This window comes from Amphiura filiformis, chromosome 10 (assembly GCF_039555335.1).
Source record: "Amphiura filiformis chromosome 10, Afil_fr2py, whole genome shotgun sequence".
In the NCBI taxonomy this organism is placed as follows: domain Eukaryota; kingdom Metazoa; phylum Echinodermata; class Ophiuroidea; order Amphilepidida; family Amphiuridae; genus Amphiura; species Amphiura filiformis.
In genome coordinates this window covers 37,052,312-37,072,429 of record NC_092637.1, presented here as the reverse complement: position 1 = coordinate 37,072,429, position 20,118 = coordinate 37,052,312, and the positions used below count along the sequence as shown (strand labels likewise).

The 20,118-nt window shown below is 36.4% G+C and overlaps 1 protein-coding gene across 1 annotated transcript; it reads right to left on the bottom strand.

Annotated features, from left to right (window-relative positions):
- Nucleotides 1-13,536: 13,536 nt before the first annotated feature.
- LOC140161832 (tripartite motif-containing protein 2-like) lies at nt 13,537-17,894 on the bottom strand. The gene is made up of 2 exons (XM_072185128.1): nt 17,640-17,894; nt 13,537-15,216 (listed from the first exon to the last, which is right to left on the bottom strand). Exons 1-2 carry the CDS (start codon nt 17,892-17,894, stop codon nt 13,537-13,539), a joined length of 1,935 nt encoding a protein of 644 aa, XP_072041229.1.
- Nucleotides 17,895-20,118: the final 2,224 nt, after the last annotated feature.

Sequence of the window (20,118 nt, the reverse complement as noted above, 5' to 3'; positions counted from 1 at the left end):
CGGCAAGTTGACAAAAAAGTTCTCTAGAATCATGCTGGAAACAAGGAAGTTGATATGTTGAACAATTTTAAAGAGTATATTGAAAACTTCCTTTCATTTTTGTGTATTTTTTCAGCATAATCATAGACTATGCTTATCTTTTTTATTTCAACATATAGAGTACTATGTTAGTATTATTTCCACAATATGTGTGATGCTATTTTAATAAAAATGTTTTTTAAATATTCGAGATGAGATTTCATGTTGTTGGATATTTGGAATTGGTCAATAAGTGTTCTTTTTGCAAATAATATCAGAGTTTGAATTATAGTTATTATTATTATTATCTAACTGGCACCTGAGAGAGAGCCAACAACTTAAGCATGACAAATTTGGTATAAAAATTGCAGGACGCTTGCATTTTAAAGAATGTTACATGTTATTTTTTGTTATAATTTGATGATAATACAATCACCTATGTCAGGGAACGTTTGAATGAATGCCAGGGGCGGATTTAGAGGGAGGCGCATCCGGCGCGCGCCCCCTCTATTTTTTGCAGAGCGGCGCCTGACTTTATGTATTTTTGCAGAGCGGCGCCTGACTTTGTTGCTTGGCGCCCCCTCTATTGAAAATTCCTGGATCCGCCCCTGAATACCTCAGTAGGCATAAACAATTGATCTATCAATGAACCAGCAAGTCATTTCAAGTTTGGTATCTACAGCTTTTCTGGGTCTGTTTTTCCTGCTGTTAAAAAATAGTGTAAAAATATATTTTCTTACGAAGCTATTCGCTGGTGAATAGAGCAGTTATTTTGCGATTTGTTTAACAATATGGCATTAATTAAGGCGTATCATTGGGGTACCTAGAGATGTTACTTTCACGCTTACGCTCGGCTAGGTGGGGCAGGTAAATTTTCCAGATCTCAACAGAAAGAGGTGAGGTTGGCAGTTCTGGAGATTGTTGGGTAAGTTTATCAAACTTTTCTCTTTGTTCTAAAAACAGCACAACACCAAGACCTGTTCTAAATACCCTGTTCTACAGGTGGGTTAATTTTGTGCTAATTTGCTTTCTTTGCTCATGTATATATCAAAATCAATACAGTCAACATTGCCAAAAAGGGCTGATTTTAAACTGGGTGTTTAGGTATTCCAGAGGAGCAATATTATGGCAGCATGAATGTTAGTAATCGGTCTAATCACTAATTATTACCTAGAACGGATTGGGATGAGGTTAACAGAAGCTCAAATCGGCCGGACCAGTGTGCCAAAAATTGGTCCTAATCTGGTGGGTTTGTTTCGAATTTTGGGGGACGGGTCGGGTCGGGTTGGTATCTTGCCCCACAGGTAAATCTTGCCCCACAGGGCATCATTCTGTATGATGTGGGGACCAAATAATTCCACAATCTATACTTTGTGTATATTCAACTTTTTAATTTCAAAGTAAAATTCCTTATTTAATTTATTTAATAGGATATCATAAAAAAGATGTCCAAATGTAAGACAATAAAATTGTGTTATGAAAGTGCAATAATTAATTTGACTCTTAAAATAAAGCTTTAGTTAAAATATGCGTTAAAGCATGACACAACTTTGCAATGCAGAAATAAAAGATCAGGAATGTAATTACATGTATGTAGGCCCATTTATAGGGTAATTTGGGTTTGCAGGTTTTTCTAGCAGGTGGAAAAATGCCAGCAAAAATGGAAAAAATAAAGAAGTGATAATTATTTAACTTTTTTTTTCATTTCAAAACAAAAATAATTTCCAGAGTGATAAAAAGGCCAGATTTGGTAATTACCCTGGGGTAATTATAGGTAACATATTAGAGGCATTGCGATTTTCCAAACGCAGCACGTGGCATGTACGTTTTCGCGTATGTTAATACGGTGTTGAATATTGCTAGTCTTGGTTCCAGACTGGATTGTGCTCATTCGTCACGAAGAAGAACAAGAAAGCCAGAATAAAGACTATACTATTTGATCTAATCTAACAGCTTCTAATCTAGGTCAATAGAGGGCATAGTAATTGAAAAATAACAGTGAGCTGAGTCTCTGCATAAATTCAAACAGACCGCTTTTGATTTTGATTAAAATTTTGACCTACATGCTGATTAAACCTAATTGTTTTTTTTGCTCCCCAAATATTATAGTTGCCCCAAAACATATATTTTGGTAGATTAAAGATCACTACATACATACATCATACATTATGACTTTACTTTCAAAATGAGACTTTTCATCCTGAAAATTGCGCGTTGCATGGACTTAGACATGAGGTAAAATCAGCATAGTTCAACGTAGCATCTGCATTTTTATTCTACGTTGGATCCAAAATGGGAAATCGCAATGTAATTTTTTTAACGAAAAGTATCACACACATTTCAATGGGCAATCTCTGTGTGAATATTTGCGTTTAAATTTAGTCCATTTTTAACACATCGCTGTACCTTTATTATAATGATTTGTTACAAACAAAAAGGATCATAATAATAATTAGACTTTCCTTCATATGTTCATTATCTTTGACTGTCTTTAATATATTGTGAAATGGACAAATTTTGTGCATTTTCAACGATGTATCTACGTCGATTTCGCGCGTGGAATATCTTCAAAAATAGCTAAATATGTGACCTCTCTTGGATACAGGAGAGTGGTTTTCAATAGATCAACGTACGTCCGATGTCTACGTTTGGAAATCGCAATGTCTCTATTAAGAAATTAGCGGCATGGGTTTCATTGCTCACTAGTACACTTGTCATATCAAATTTAAAATGTTTTCATTTTAGGGACTTGATGAGACTTGAAGTTGACCCGATTTAACATGCAAAATAGTTAAACAGTTTATGTCACATCATTATTCTAGCTACAAATAAGTCTTGTGCAGTCCATCCTCTATTAGATCGCAGTACCTGTAGCATTATCAAAATCAAATCATTGTCTTTGGAATATTTTCACTACATCTTGACCTCGTTCTACCACAAACAGTTGCTGTCCATCCTCTGAGATAGCAATAGCTCTTGGGTTATCAAGTCCTGTAATGACACATCCCTGGCACTGGTCACCATCGGCTATGTACTGGTATACAGCTTTATAATTCCTCACAAATATCTCAGCTTGAGTACTACAGCATACAGAGCCAGGTGCCCAAGTGACTCCTTGGGGAGGCTTCACAACTCTGACATTGTTACCAGAGTAATCCATCAGTTGTAGGGTTTTATCATGAAAAGAAGAAACTACAATATCGCCCTTTGAAGTGACAGCAAGCCAGTATGGTTGTGATGGAGCTTTAAACTTGGATATAAACTGGCCGTTTCCATGATGAATAGATATTGTGGCACCACCTAATCCTGCTACAATCCTGCCTTCTGAGTCTACAGCAAGAGTATAAGGGCTTTGTGGTTCATTGTTCATATCATAGGTTGGTGCCTTGGGATAGTTCAGCCTGTTGCCTTGGCTATCATAAAACAGAATCTCACCCTTGCCAGGGAGGATGTACTTGTTGTCTGCAGTGACGGCAATTCTATAAATATCTGCCTCAAAAGGCCCTTGGAATGTACACTTGACTTTACCATCGTTTGAGAATACTTTGCAAGTTTTGTAATCACCATTTGTCACTGCAATATCACCATCTTTGTTGACTGCAATTCCATATGGCTCTTTCAATGCAGGCATGGTACTAAACTGTCCACTCTGCACCCATGTGTCCGCAGCTTTGACTGACAATGCACTTACATTCGGAATATCAACTGTATCAGGTGCACTGGGCTCAACTGGGTCCATCTCTGATGCAGCTTGAGGCTTGGCCATATCATTCATCTACTTTACAACTGGTTGACAAGGTAATCGGATCCTGTTGGTGTGACTCTAGTATTAACAAGAACATGTAAAGTTATGCCAATGTTGTCTGCTCTTTGGGCTGTGACTCATATTTTGGCTCACAACCACAGCGCTTATATATTTCTTCATGTAGGAGAAACAAGGGAAGGAAGAAAGGAAGGAAGTACATGGCTACATGTACCATCCTTGAACTTAACACACAGGTAATACAGAATTGGTACTGACATCTGTCACTAGCACTCCTTTGTTTTAAAGGGACAGACACAGATTTTGAATTTAACATTAGTTTGTTCACAAATGTTATTTTATAGTGACTCTACAAGAGTCTACATGTACTTGCATATATGTTAAAAGTTAAATTTGAGGAAATATAATTTTGGCATGTCACATGGATCCTATTGCTATTAATTGCTTATTTAGACTCGCTATTGGGATATCACAATCATTTTAATTATACCTTTTTTATTGGCGTTGTAGTCTACATAATTTTAACTACTATTTTTTATTATCTAACATTTTAATTTTGATAGCTCATACTTTATATTTAAAAATATAAAGTATGAGCTACCAAAGGCCCATATAAAATTAACAGATGTGGAAATAGGAGTATAAACTGACCAGTAGATACCAGTTGTTGTCCTACTAATTCATGGCATATTGGATGGCCTAGGGGAAAGTTAGTCCATATTAGCAAGACTATCCTTGCCTTCAAGGTGAAACAAACCTACTCATGTTACCCTCTGGTCATGGGCTGGCTTGGTGTCAGATCTTTACCCAGGGAAAGATGACATTCCAATATATGCCTTTTTAACAACAAAGTATTCACACAGAGTAACATAAACACTATACCTCTAGAGGTTTGAGTAGTGATCTAGAGCAGTATAGTAATTTGACATCTGTGTTTAGGGTTAATTAAAGCAGTTACTGCTGGTCAATATATAAGTTGAAAACATCTCATTAATCATTGTCATTGTTATGTTTATAAATAGATTACAAGATACATGTTTAATCTCTAGACAATGTTTTTTGTGTGATTACTGCTGGTCAATCTATGAGTTGACAGCATTTTGTGAATTTTCAAAGGTAGGTCTTTGAAATATTGTCACAATTAACATTTTGATTCTGCTACAAATAAACCATGATGTGCTGCCCATCCTCTAGATAGCAGTACGGCCAGTACCGATAGACTTATCACAAGCCAGTTATTGTCTTTGGAATATCTTAACTACGTGTTCACCAAATTCTACTACAAACAGTTGCTGTCCATCCTCTGAGATAGCTATGCCCGCTGGGCAATCAAGTCCTGTGATGGCACGTCCCAAACACTGATCACCATCTGCTGAATAGCAATATACATCTGTATAATTCTTCACAAATATCTCACCTTGCTTGCTACAGCATACAGAGCCAGGTTTCCACTCAGTGACTCCTGGAGGAGGCCGCACTGTTCTGACATTGTTACCAGAGTAATCCATTAGTCTTACAGTTTTATCTTTGAAGGAAGAAACTACAATATCTCCCTTTGAAGTGATAGCAAGCCAGTATGATTGTGATGGAGCTTCAAACTTTGATATACATGTGCCATTTGCATGATGAATAGAAATTGTGGCATCACCTAATCCCACTGCAATCCTGCCTTCTGAGTCTACAGCGAAAGCAAAAGGGTATTGAGGTTTATTGCTCATATCACAGGTAGATGCCTTGGGATAGTTCAACCTGTTGCCTTGGCTATCATAAAACAGAATCTCACCCTTGCCAGGGAGGATGTATTTGTTGTCTGCAGTAACAGCAATTCTATAAATATCTGCCTCAAAAGGGCCTTGGAATGTACACTTGACTTTACAATCCTTTGAGAAAACTTTGCAAGTTTTGTAATCACCATTTGTCACAGCAATATCACCATCTTTGTTGACTGCAATTCCATATGGCTCTTTCAATGCAGGCATGGTACTAAACTGTCCACTCTGCACCCATGTGTCCGCAGGTTTGACTGACAACATGCTCAAATCAGGCTTATCAGCTGTACCAGGTGCACTGGGCTCAACATGTCTCGTCTCTTATGTAGCTTCAGGCTTCGCCATCTCCAAATTATCCCCTTTATAACTTGCTGACAAGGCAGTCGGATACTGTTGGTGGGACTCTAACAAGATCACAGGTGCTTTTAATTTTTGCGATATGTTGTCTGGGTTTGTTTGGGCTGTGACTCGTATATTGGCTCACAACCACTGTTTCAATAGGAGAACCAGGAAGTACATAGCTACATGTACATGTACCGTCCTTGAACTTTACACACACATAGAGTTGGGACTGGCATTGTGGCAATTTGTTTTAAAGGGACATTCACAGATTTTGAATTTAACATTTTGTCAGTAGATATCTGCGAAAATTCAAAAAAGCTTATTCCCAAAATTTCAATTGATTTTGTGTTTGCGAGTTATGCATGATTAATTGATTATGTATTACACTGCTCCATAGGCCACTCTTTTGTAATTTTGTTCTGATGTACCAGAACGTAATTCAAATTTTACGATATTTTTGCTAAATGAATTAATCGGCAAGAATTTTTTTGTACATAAAAATTATGTAGCCAGAGCTTTCCTGTGGTATAAAAATCTCAACTTTTTTTGAGAAATGTTGGGGATGAGGATGTGAATCACGAAATGACCCTTTAATGTGACTAATTAATCACAGAAAAATTTAGATTGATTTTTATTGGGTATTTAGGATTTCGTAAACCAAATGTATGCAAAAACAAATATTTTGAAAAATTTTGCCATCAAAAAAGCACCACAAAATAGAGTAAAATTGCACCCCAAAACAAAATGTGTACTGCATTCAGAAAACAATATGGGTCTTTTGGGCCTATTGGGAGACCAAAAATATGAGAAGTTTTGAAAGTACTAAGTCCAAGCATTTTCTGTGCAAGTGGAATTTTCGCTAGGGTTTTATTTTTGCTGATTTCCCGAATGAAGTTCTATCCGTGAAATAACACGAATATGTGCAATCATGTATTGCAAGTATAGGGCAAAACTGGGCAATTGCAAAAATAAAATAACAAAAATGACTCTCATTCCAAATCACAAAAAGAACTGTACACAAAAATTACCACTTACACAGTATTTTACATTTTGATATAAAAGGCACTGTAGTAGAGAATATGTGACACGATCTGGTCCATGGGGGCCAAAGGCGGCAAACTTGAAATGGAGATAGAGACATCTCAAAACTTCGTAACTTTAGAATCAAGTATGCTAGACCTTTGGTGTTTTCCGAAAATTAAAGCCCAATATTTGTTTAAGATAATAATTATAGTAACTCAATTTTCAAAAATGTCTCCTTTGGCCCCCATGGACCAGATCATGTCACATATGTTAAGCACGATATGTTAAGTACATTTGGAACCTGTGGCCATATTCATAACCATCTTGTCAGTGTATAATTTTAATAAATTGTAAAAGTTTTAATTAAATAGCAGAACAGTTCCCTTAACTGAAGGTATTCCCTTAACTTTCTCCCAGAAGTTGGAAAGCTAGGACATCATATCTACCCGAAATTTTACTCTTAAATAATAAAAACTTTGTTTAACTAGTTTGCATCTGACGTCATCTGTCAATCAAACTCGAACACGGTTTGGTTGAAGTGTCGTGGTGATGAGTTGCTGAATGCGGCGGTAAAACAGGGTGCCTTATGGTTAATTTTGTACATTCAAATATCCAAAATGTCTCAAAAGTTACGTATTCATAGTAGTAAACTTTCTTTCCTGAAGGTACCATGTCAAAAATGCCAGAAAAGTTGCTTTTTGCTTTGGAAAGTACATAATGTTACGTCATTTTCTGCGATCAGCACCAGATGAATTGACCTTCCTTTAATTGGCTATTAACCAATCAAGGGTCGTAAGGTGTTTGATTGACAGGGACGTCAGACGCAAACGAATCTTTTTAATTCTGTCTTTAATTATAGTGCCGTTTTGTTTTTTCATTTTCCTTCTCACCCTGTTGAAAACTTTGAAATTAGAAAAGAGAAAAAAATCTAAAATTCATTTTTGGTCCAAGATTTTTTAGATATTCTTAAATGAATATAGTAGTTAATATATGTAAATAATTTGACTAATGAAACAAAAATACACTACTTTTCTACAAAGTGTATATTTAATTGTGGAATTTAATTACAATGTTATCAAAATATATATGTGTTTCGCTACTACATTTAAATTTATAGCATTAGAATTAAAAGTTGCCAACTTGTCATACACTAATTTGAAAATATCCATATAACATCATCTGAATAATAATTATATTTTTAAAGCAATACAAACAGCAGGCTCACAGTGCATATGCTTAGGAACCGGGGGGCCTCAGCTCCTTCAATAATTTTGGTGCAGGGCTGGAATACCTTTCAGCCCCCCCCCCCCAATAATCCTAGGTGAAGTTAAAGAAATGTGATAAAATAGAGGGAAAATGGGTGTTTGTTTACTTATATTTTGTAAAATATTCTGACTCCATGGGGAAACCCCTCGGCACCCCCCCCCGGTGGCCCACCAAAATTTTTCAATTTTCAACCCCCCCCCCCATGTTGAAAATCTTCCTAAGCCAATGCAGTGGAATTCACTTCAAAGACAATCAGACATTTCAAAACTGAAGTGAAAGATAACAGTATTCTTAATTACATTAGTAGATCCACAAGGGAAATTACACTCATGAGTGCTTATACAAAATAAATTAATACATACATAAATACACACATAATACCACCAAATATTAAAACAGAATTAAAGATGAAAATTAATCCATTACATGCCAGACGATGGTGGATGACGTCATTTTAATGCGGTAACAGCCAATATCGTAAACAAAACAAACAATATGACGGCAACACTGCGACGTTCGATGCAATTTAATATTATTTTCCCCCGAGCTCTATTGGCCCCGTTACAGAAAAAAAGCGCACAAAATATATTTCCTAGTGCAATATAAACATTTTCACATGAAAATAAATGATTTTGGATCCAAAATGAATGTGAAGAAAAAAAATTCTTGCGCTAGGGCGGGGATTGGGATCGAACTCGGACCGCGTGGGTGGCAGGTAATCCTACACACCACTACACCACGGAGGGCTATAGCGAAACATGGGTGAATTTTAAATATTGTATCATAACATAGTGCGTTATTCATACAAAAAATTAAAAAAAAATAGTACTTACAATTAGGTTCATTGTCGAACCTCAACGTATTTAGACTGATAAAATATTACTTGAAAACAACATACATACACTTTTGGAAATATTCGAGACATTTTCATGTTTACGTGTAAAACCAATGACGACATCAAAATTCAGTCGATCTTGGCCCCCCCCTGTTACATGCTAAGAAGATCAGCCATTTGAAATTTTAATTTTAAAATTTTAACTTTAAAAAGTTATGAAGTCTGATAGCCTGTGGAACGAAGGAGGAAAGATATCTGGCCAGATCATTTTTTGAAACTTACAAAATATTCTAACATAATGTAACTTGCTGACAAATATTTGCCAAAAAATTGTTTGCAAATAATATTTTACAATAGCAATTTTTTTTTTCATAAACGTTTAATAAACCTGACATTTTAATGTTATTAAAATGTTTTACCAAACCAAACCTCAAAATATAACATGTTTAAAGCGTTTTGATCTCCAACTTTTATTATTTATATATAGGTTAATAATGTACACATACTGAAATGTTGATGCATTTAAAGTTTGTACAATTTTGGGAGCAATAAGTGATATGCATTTATTGATATATTTCATACACAAGAAAAAGATACTGTGATATTTGCTATTTTTATAACAAAATTGTCACTAAAATGTTGGAAATGCAAGCGAATATAAATGCATAAACCTAGGGATGACCATCATAATTTCATGTTGCCCTTTTGCTACAAAAGATTGTTTTCTGGAAAGAACTCATCAACAGAAGTATTTTGGTGGTTAAATGGTCAAAATCGGTCAAAAACTTTTCGAATTATGAATTTTCAAAGTTTTCCATTCTGACCGGTCATTGGAACGAAATAAATTGACAAAGTCTAAACATAGCAATGTGAGCAAAATTGGTATAAGCATATATTTACCTTTTTATATTTCTTTATTTTAATATATATGCAAACATGAAACAAGCATATTGTGAAAGTATCAAAGGGGTTTCTTATGAAATGGCACTTTACTAGTCAATAGCATTAAGTATTTCTTCAAACCGAGGCACTGAAATCATGCTTTTAGAAAACATTTGCCAAAAATCATCCATAATGGCCAAAGTGGCACAAAATCAAAAGTCCAGGTGAACTTTTTTCCACAACAATATACACTACACATAAGAAAAATACTAATGTACTACAAGGGATTTTCAACATAGGAATCCAAACAATCAAGTACCAACATGCACAGCTTTATCCTGATATCACTTCTGGGGTTTTAACAAAATGTTTAACCTCTATTGTGATTGGCAGCAGCATAAGGTATCTCTTTGATAGCTGATAATGCCCAGCCATTCAGCAAGTGGCTAATAACAGACCTTGATAGGCTTGAATGAATACTGTCATGTGCTACAAAACCATCACATCCAGGGCCTGGTCACCCCATATGCTACAGAGAGCACAGTACTTTAACAATGGAGTGAAAGACTCATTATTGATTAGGCGCGTATTTTAAAAGTACAGCTCCTGTGCGTGTATAGCAGCAAGTCAGTGCAGATGGTATAAATATAAGAAAATGTTTAGGGTTGAGATCAGGTGAATAATACAACAAATGAGCATGAAACTTCACATTTATGTTCAGAAAGGTGTCTATTTAACATGATTCGAAAGGTGTTTGGAAATTCCAAAGGGAAGCTGGTGATTTAATGTTTAACTCGAGATCTACTTGTCCGTTTTTTTTTCCTTTTTACTGAGGGTATGATAGAGGTAATAACAACAACTCTGCCAAATTACAGCTCAGTAGGCCAAGGTGTTCACCTGATCTTTTTCATCTGAATATTTTGTGCCATTCTGAGCAGTGCTGCACTGGGCCACTGGCAATTAAGCGCACTGTGGCGATTGACCAATTTTGACTCACACTTACAGAAAAACCAAATAAGTTATGATGCTGTAATTTACAGGATAGTTGCAAAACATAATTGGCATTAACATCTCCAATTTTTACAGAAAAAATATGAAAAATAAAAGAAAGAGCTCAATTTAGAAATGTCTGTGCAAGCAGTGCACAGTTGAGCTCCCTGCATGTCTATGGGAGTGTTCTAATCAAGTTGATGGTTCATTGGTCATCCCTAATAAACCTGCAAGAAAAATGAACGCATTGCATGTAGTATGTGGAAAGAGTGCCTGTGCATTATACACAATTATACACAAATATGAACTCCTGGCATTTTTGGTCTGATCCTCGCTATTTAACATGTTTAAGAGTGTATGAAAACAGCTTAGTGGCTTATTTACTCATATTAAGGCCAAAAAAAAAAATTGTTGTGTTGCCCTCAAGTGAGAAAATGGGAAAGTTGGGTAGGACGGTCGGATTTCTTTTTTTTTTTTTTTTAAACATTCAGTTTTTAAAAATATCCTCAAATATTAAATAATGCTTCTTCAATTAGGGGACATTTGTCAATTTTGACTTCAGGATACCTGTTAGACATCAATTAAAGACTAGTCTTTCAATAAAATATTAATTTCAAGTGAAAAACATTGATTTTTTGAACAAATCTGTAAAAATCATCATTCAAAAAAAAAAAAAAAAAATTTGCGACCCTGATTTTTCAGGATATATGGGAGGACAGTTGAGGGCAACACAACAATTTTTTTTTGGCCTAATAGTTTTATTATACATTCAGTTCTTTAAAAAATATTTGTACCAAACTTCTCAATATTTTTGACATCTGCTGTAGAAAAGACTTTATTGCCTGGTACACTTAAATGTTGTTTTAATCAGACTGATGATAAATATAGAACTGCACAGGGTATAAACCTGGTGTCTTTAAATGAAAGAGCAGTTAATTAAAAAAAGCAATAAAACAGCAAAACAGCATTAAAATGGCAGATATTATGTGAAAACAAATGGATACCATTTTAAAACTTGTGCAGTTAAGGGGGTACTACAATCCTTGCCCCTGTAATATACATATCTTACTTATCACCAATGCGCTATAATTTTTGAGAAAAATGCAAAAATAGGCACAAAATTGGGCAGGGGTGTAGTACCCCCTTAAAAGTGTTAAAATATTTGTTCTTCAAAGAGTAGGCCTATATGGTATAATTTGTTTTGCCTCTGCAAATGTAAATAGCATTGGTATGTAATATCTTATTCATGTACAATGGCTTTATATAAATATTTAATAGTGCTCTTTGGCTTAACCATGTTAATGAAACATTTACACCATGCATTTATGTGCAGTTGCCATGGTTCCTACATGCAGTCTGTTGGAGTCTGTTAAAAGCAATTGCCATGGTTACCTTTGAGTATGACTTGTCAACATCTCATTAATCATCAAAAGCAGGTTTGCACTCAGCAATATCAATAGTATAATCATTCAATATAATTACTACAATCATTCCAATTTGTTGGTTGCAACACATAGTGGCATATGTGAAGGACAAAATATGTTTCTGAGAAAAACATGTTTGAAGGATATGCTACTAATAATGGAGTCCATACTCCTCCACCGTTATCTCTCAGTGGCCCAATTCCATTTGAAATTGAACTTTAAGGTTCAAACTATTAAACTGTATCTTTAAAAGTTAAAAAGGAATAACTATTGTAGGACATAGCTAGCTCTAAACTTATACGTCACTATGTGAAACGGAAAATTTGGACAAATCACTCTACGCACTATGTGTTGCAAGTTGCAACTGACAAATTATAGTCTGCTATTAATCCCAATGCCCTGAGGGGGTTTTGGTTGAAGGTGCCCTATGTGTTGCCCACCTCCCGCCTGCTGAAGGGGAGGCGCCCAGCCGGGGGGCACTCAAATATGGAAGTGACCTGTGCCTACTGGAGTATGACATTATTATGGTCTATCAGTGTACGATTATTTTCGAAAAAGGGGCTCATTCATTGTGGGCTCCAAGGAAATGGGGGTTAGTCGGTGTGGGACCACTAAAACTTGGGTGTCATTGACAGTGAAAAATAACTTTCTTGGCAAAAATGTGCAAAATTTTGTAAAAATTTGTAATTTTGAAGCCACAAAAATGAAATTTGTTCAAAATGTGCTCAAAGCATGCACATATTTGAAGATTTGGTGTAAACTTATAAAAAAGGGTGTCATTGGGTGTAAGCTGATGAGAAAGATCGTCAGTGGGTGTAGACTTTGCCTCAAAAAAGGAGTCTATTGACAGGCATGTAACATGTACCAATGGGAGTGCCCCGCCCCCACCCAACCTGTATTATTCTGTAGTATTCGGTATGTTCAGGGCCAGGTGTTATAGTTTTCAGCAGAGAACTTCAGCGGTCTGCCAATTTGGCGCAGTTTATGGCATATACGGAAGTGTGGTTCTGATTTGCTAATAGAATCACATCATCACATCGGGCACCTCATTCGCTAGTCAAGCTGTGTAGCAACGTGTGACCTAGTTCCTTTTACGCGATAATCAGACAGAGCAGACGAACACCGCTGAAGTAATTTGCTGAATGGTATAGAGTTAATAAGCCCTGTGCAGCCGTCCCAGGTGCTGTGCATCCTCTAAGATACCAGTACCTGCACTCTGGGTTATCAAAAGCAAGTTATTTTCTTTGGAATATCTTCATGACATATTGACCCCATTCTACTACGAATAGCTGATTTTCTTTGGTATATCGTCACTACGCAATCAACCCAATCTACTTGTAATAGATGTTGTCCATCATCTGAGATAGCAAGACCTGCTGGGTTATTAGTAAGTCCTGTGATGATACAACCCAGACACTGTTCACCATTGGCTGTGTATCGATATATACCTTTCGGTTTGCCACCATTCACAACAAATATCTCACCTTGCTTACTACAGCAGACAGAGTAAGGACTCCATTCAGTGACCTCTTGAGGAGGCTGCACTACTCTGACATTGTTACCAGAGTAATCCATCAGTTGTAGGGTGCGATCTATATTGAAAGAAACTGCAATATCTCCCTTTGCAGTGACAGCTAGCCAGCGTGGCTGTGATGGAACTTCAAACTTGGATATGAACTGGCCATTTCCATGAAATGTAGAGATAGTGGTGCCTTCTAATCCTGCTACAATCCTGCCATTTGAGCCTACAGTTAAAGCAATAGGTTTTTGTGGTTTTTTGCTCATATCATACGTAGGTACCTTTGGATAGTTCAACCTGTTGCCTTCGCTATCAAAAAACAAAATCTCACCCCTGCCAGAGAGGATGTATTTGTTGTCTGCAGTGATGGCAATGTCATGTACGGCTGCATCAAAAGCACCACTGAAGCTGCATTTGACTTTACCATCCTTTGAATATACCTTGCAAGATGTGAAGGCTCCATTTGTTACTGCAATATCACCATCTTTGTTGACTGCAATTCCATATGGGCTTCGCAATCCAGGTTTGGTATTTAACTGTCCAGTCTGCACCCATTTGTCTCCAGGTTTGATCGATAACACGCTAAGTAAATCAGGAATATCAACCCTCTCAGGTGCAATGAGCTCAACATATGCCAGTGACTCTGATGCAGCCACAGGCTTGGTCATTCTGTTCATCTCCTTAAGACTTGCAGACAAGGTAGGGAAGACTGATGTGACATCATAGTCGGATCCTGTCTGTGTGACTCTAGTAGCAAGATCACAGGCACTTCCAAGTTTAGCCAAAGTTGCATGAAGGTTTTCTTTGATGTAACCCAGCTCCCTGGCATTCTGGGCCTCCACTAAACTGGTACGAACCTTATGTCTCTTGAACATGGCATCAACCTGCTTGTGGTACTCATTCTTGAGCCTTTCTAGGTTCTCCTTGACATCTTTGGAAGAAGCAGCAAGAGTCTTCTCTACATTCTCTGTTTTCTTGATGGCACCCCTGCACTGTTTCTTCAGATTTTCACTTCCCCTTGAGAGATCTTTCAGCTTTGCAACCTGTTTTTCCGATGCATCTTTCAGGCTGATGTACTGATGTTTACTGTGACCTAGCACAATACAGTCTCTGCAGATAAGCTTCCAACAGGTCTCACAGTAGAACTTCTTTGTCTCACCCTCATGATCCTTGCACATCTGGTCTTCTGATGTAGTAACCGGTAGCATGACTTTTCCGGAGGAAAGATCTTCAACACTGACAATCTTGTGTTCTTTGTTGGCTTTCAGAGTACCATGTGCAGTGTTGCAGGTTTTGCAGAAGAATTCCTTGCATTCCAGACAGTAGGATGTGGCTTTCTTCAGGTTACAGTTCCCACAAATAGCATCCTGTATGGCTTCTTTTGGCTGCAAGAAACAATGATGCAAACTTTGATTAAAACCAAAATAAATTACAATGAAATACTGGAGAAAAAAAAACGCTTTACACTAAATCTCTGAGTATGACTTAATTAGAGCCATGTTCTTTGTCAGTGGGTGTGGTTTAGCTTGTAATAAGCCCAAAATTTCATTGGTAAATGGGCGAAGCTAAATATGACTGTGGTACGTTTGCATCAACACGGAACAGGCTTGTCGAAGCCGGCACTTAACTGTTGGGCTATATCCATGGATATCGTCTGCATAATAAATTTTGACAAAATATCATGATGCACTTAAATTTTAAAATTTCAAGAAATTCTGCTCGAATACTACAGGCACTAGTCTCTTCACCAACAAACAACTGTGAATTCGTTCAGAAAATGCACAGTGGGTTTATTTGAAAGAATCGCTCTCAGTTGGACGTGTTGCACATGATGGTACTACGGTTCTAAAGACAATGTCCTGTTTTCTACATACCCTTTTATATGGCTACCAGTACTAGGTCTAGGTACCCAGCAAACACAAAAACGTTTTAAAAACGTTTTAAATAAGTTATATTTTGGCTTTTGGTTTAGGTAAAAACGTTTTAATAACATTAAAATGTCGGGTTATATAAAGCCCGGTACCCCAGGTCAACATAAAAAGTGGTAACCATGTGTGTTCTAAATTTCGCAGAAAAGGGTATTTTGTTGACTGAAATCGCGGACCGCGAAATCACGAAAAAAAGGGGTATTCTGAGCATTGTCTCCATGAAATTTTTAAAAAAGGGGTATTTCACAGGTTCGATTCGATCGATGTCTTCAGCCCAGTCTTCAGCCTCCATCAAAGTAATGTTCATACTTGCACATTTTGTACTTAATATATTAAAATATTTGGAGTCATTGAAAAGGGGTGTCTGGAAATCTTCTCATTGAAAACCTTGAAAAAGGGGGTATTTTTTACCCTGATTTTGTCAGTGATTTGGCAAAAAAGGGGGTAAAATCAATGAAAAATCAGTGAAAAGGGGGGTTTTGAAAAAAGGAAGAACACACATGGTTACCACTTTTTATGTTGACCTGGGGTACCGGGATATAAAGGTTATGATAAAGTTTTAAAACGTTTTGTATGAAAACACACTACAACAATATTTTTAAAAGTTTTAAAAAAATGTTATTGTAAACTATTTTTGCAAACATTTTTGCAAAATATTGTGTCAATACTTAAAAACATTATGTTAAAATATTTGAACCCAGGAAACACAGAAATGTTCTTAAAATGTTTTTTCAAAACCTTTTAATAACATTTAAATGTCGGGTTATATAAAGGTCATGAAAACGTTTTTTAAAACGTTATTGAAAATATTTTGGGCAAACATTTTTGAAAATATTTTTTCAACCCCAAAATAACATTCTGTTTAGAATGTTTTGTATCAAGTTTTCAAGAATGTTTTTGGAATGTTATTAAAACATTTTTACACCCTTTATATAACCAGACATTTAAACGTTTTCTGTAAAACATTTTCGTTTGCTGAGCAGTAGATTATCAAAAAATGTTTTTTAAGGTTATGAAAACGTTTTATACTCTTAATATACCCTTTATATAACCCGACATTTAAACGTTTTTTGACAACCTTTTATAACCTTTTGCGAATGATGACGAAAACGTTTTGTGTTTGCTGGGTAGATGTAAAAAAAACTAATATACTTGTCAAAATTTAACATATGTGACAGGATCTGGTCCATGGGGGCCAAAGGAGGCATTTTTGAAAATTGAGTTACTGTAATTATTACATTATACATATAGTTTGATCAGCTCGTAAGCGGCGGGTCTTATAACATCTCGGATTGATATCAATATATTTTATTTGGAGAATTGTCTTGTGACATCTACGAAGTGCAAATTATTAATTGAAGTCCTTCGTCTACTTTCTTTGACACGCAAAATATAGTCCAGGCAGATCAACTATTTCTTTCTTAACGTGGGTCTACTTTTCGGCGTAGTGGTAAAAGCGAAGTGTAGGACTTCAATTAATAATTTGCAATACTTCTGGCGAGATGTCACAAGACAATTCTCCAAATAAAATATATTGATATCAATCCGCGATGTTATAAGACCCGCCGATTACGAGCTGATCAAAGTATATGTATAATGTAATAATTACAGTAACTCAATTTTCATAAATGCCTCCTTTGGCCCCCATGGACCAGATCGTGTCACATGTTAAATTTCGAAAAGTATATTAGTTTTTTTACATCATCCTAGACCTTTGAAAACATACTTGGTTCTGAAGTTCTGAAGTTTTTTGATGTTTATTTTCTTATGTATTTTATTGTTTTTTTACTCTATATTTTTACCTTTATCTCAGTTTCAAATTTGCTGCCTTTGGCCCCCATGGACCATATCGTGTCACATATTTAAGATTTTATATTTACCTTGTTCAGCATATCTTGTAGGGTGTTAATAATGAAATGAGGAGGGAATCCAGACACTCCTTCTTTTGGTACTGCTGTTGGTTTCTTGCAGTTGGGACACATAACTTGCTTTTGTCCTCTACAGTACCTCTCTAAGCAGTCATGGCAAAAGCAATGTAGACATGGTAGTCCTCGAGGTTGATTGTATCGATCCAAGCAGATTCCACACGCCAAAAGATCATTGTTGAGTTTTTCCACTAGCTTACTCTCTGCCATTTTGTTACTAGAAAAGTAGTGCATGCATCAGTTGTATTACTAGGCCTACATGTTATGCTGGGCAAACATCGATACTGTGTATCACTTAATGATTATTTGGCGATTTGATCCATTCAAATATTGGTATATGCCTGTCTTAAGTGACTTTACGTGCAATATCTTATTTACCATATCATGGTGAGAATTCTCATACACAACAAAGCTTTCTGGTACTTAATATGTGAATAATATTTCCCTCCTTTTTCTGCATCATCGCACATCTCAAATGTCAACTTAAGTGTGCTTCCTTTCAAAGCTTAGGAGGAAATTTAATTAATATAATGGATATTTGGTTGCTATGTAGGCTTTTGTGGACTGTGCATGCGCACACTAAATACTTGGTAATAATGGTAATGGATCTCCTGTGGATGAGTTAATAATTAAGCGATGGGTGAAGAAATCCCTTTGAAAGGGAATGTGCTACAAAAAAGTAATTATTCTGTGTGTCTTAGACAGGTGATTGGAAACCAAGATAAAACTTTGTGGAGCTGTTACTGAAATGATGTTGATGGAGTCTCACTATTTTTGGGTGATGGGAGGGAATTTGTTCCTTGGTTGAGCTCTAGTGTTCCCAGGGTGGTGGGAGGAAGTTTGTTCCTTGGATGAACCCTTTGTTTCCTGGGTGGTGGGATGGAGCTTGTTTCTAAATTCTTGAATGAGCCCTTTGTTCACAGGGTGGTTGGAGGGAGTTTGTTCCTTGGATGAGTCCTTTGTTCTCTGGGTGGTAGGAGTGTGTTTGTACCTTGGATGAGCCCTTTGTTCCCTGGGTGGTGGGAGGGAGGTTGTTCCTGCTTTGTTAATAGGGTGGTAGGAGGGAGTTCCCTGGGTGGTGGAAAGGAGCTTTTTCTTGGATGAGCTATTTGTTCACAAGGTAGTGGGAGGGAGTTTGTTTCTTAAATAAGCCATTTGTTCCCTGGGTGGTGAGAGGGGTTCCTTGGATGAGTCCTTTGTTTCCCAGGTGGTGGGAGGGAGCTTGTTCATTAGATGTTGGATGAGTTCCCATGCTCAAGCAAGGTGTGCTGAATGTGTACCCAAACAGCTAGGTATTCATGCTTTCAAGATAAAAATCAATACATTTGATTAAGACAGACACATCATTCATAAAAGAAAAACAATATAGCTTGAATAGCCTCCTCGAAGTATGTGTGCAACACATGCCCAAGTCCCTTCATTGGACCCCCACTCTATAAGTAAACAAACAAACCAAAAATACACAGAAAATAGATTCAGGTATTTGTTTTTGAATTCAAGCAATATTTTAATACAATTTTTCTATCATTCAGTGTATAAAAACATTTGTAAATTATGAACAATGAAGTGTAAAAATGTTACAGTGCATCAAGCTATTTAAAATGCGTAATTTTGTAATTGCTATCAGCAGTAGATAGCAAAAAAGGCTAAAAATGATACCATGTAAATTAGCTTATTTGCATAGTAAAACCCCTCAAAATTTAACCAAACCAGTCTAATTATGTTTACCATGTATCCAAATTAATGATATATTATATAAACATGTAAACATAAAAATTCTTTAGAGTGCACACCAGTAAATCGGAATCTCTTATAGGTCCTTTTTGAAAAGTCAGTGTTTCAAACAAGGAAATGTGCAATTTGACTGAATATAATAGATTAGGAAAGGCTTAAAAACAAACCATTAGATGCTGATTCATATTTAATCCTCATTTAGGCCTGGGAAATAGATAGTCTGTGAAAAATGAGCAGGATCCGACTTTTTATGAAGAGTTGGCTAAGCTTTCAAAATGTGTTACATTTCAGAAACACCAAGCTATCTGTGAGTCGCCGTAAGCTGTATATTATATAGAGTGATCTAGTGGGCAATTTTCTGAAAAAAAACCTGCTGGACTCCGTATGATTTCTCTGGACTAGAATGTCTTAAGCTGACCTTCAACTTGCAGAAAGTGTAAGTTTTGAAGAGCTGAGTTGCTCTGAAGTCAAGAAAATGAAGCTTTCCCGGACCCTGTTTGTATAGAAAGTCAATAGAGGCTACTTACCAGTCAGAATTAATAGGTAAATTTTCACGGGAAAATTTTCTGGACACGTGACACCCATGGGCGCAGACATATTAGCATTATGCAATGTGACCCCGAGCACAGCGGGTGTTCTTCCAATGTATTTGAATAGGAAGAATTCTTCCTTTGAGGCAAAATAAGTTACTTGTCTTAAG

Bases quoted from the DNA above. Each gene is read 5' to 3' on its own strand.
- LOC140161832 (XM_072185128.1), bottom strand. From the start codon at position 17,894: ATGGCAGAGAGTAAGCTAGTGGAAAAACTCAACAATGATCTTTTGGCG. The intron at 15,217-17,639 runs GTAAATATAAAA...TGTTTCTTGCAG, and splicing joins TACAAGATATGCTGAACAAG to CCAAAAGAAGCCATACAGGA.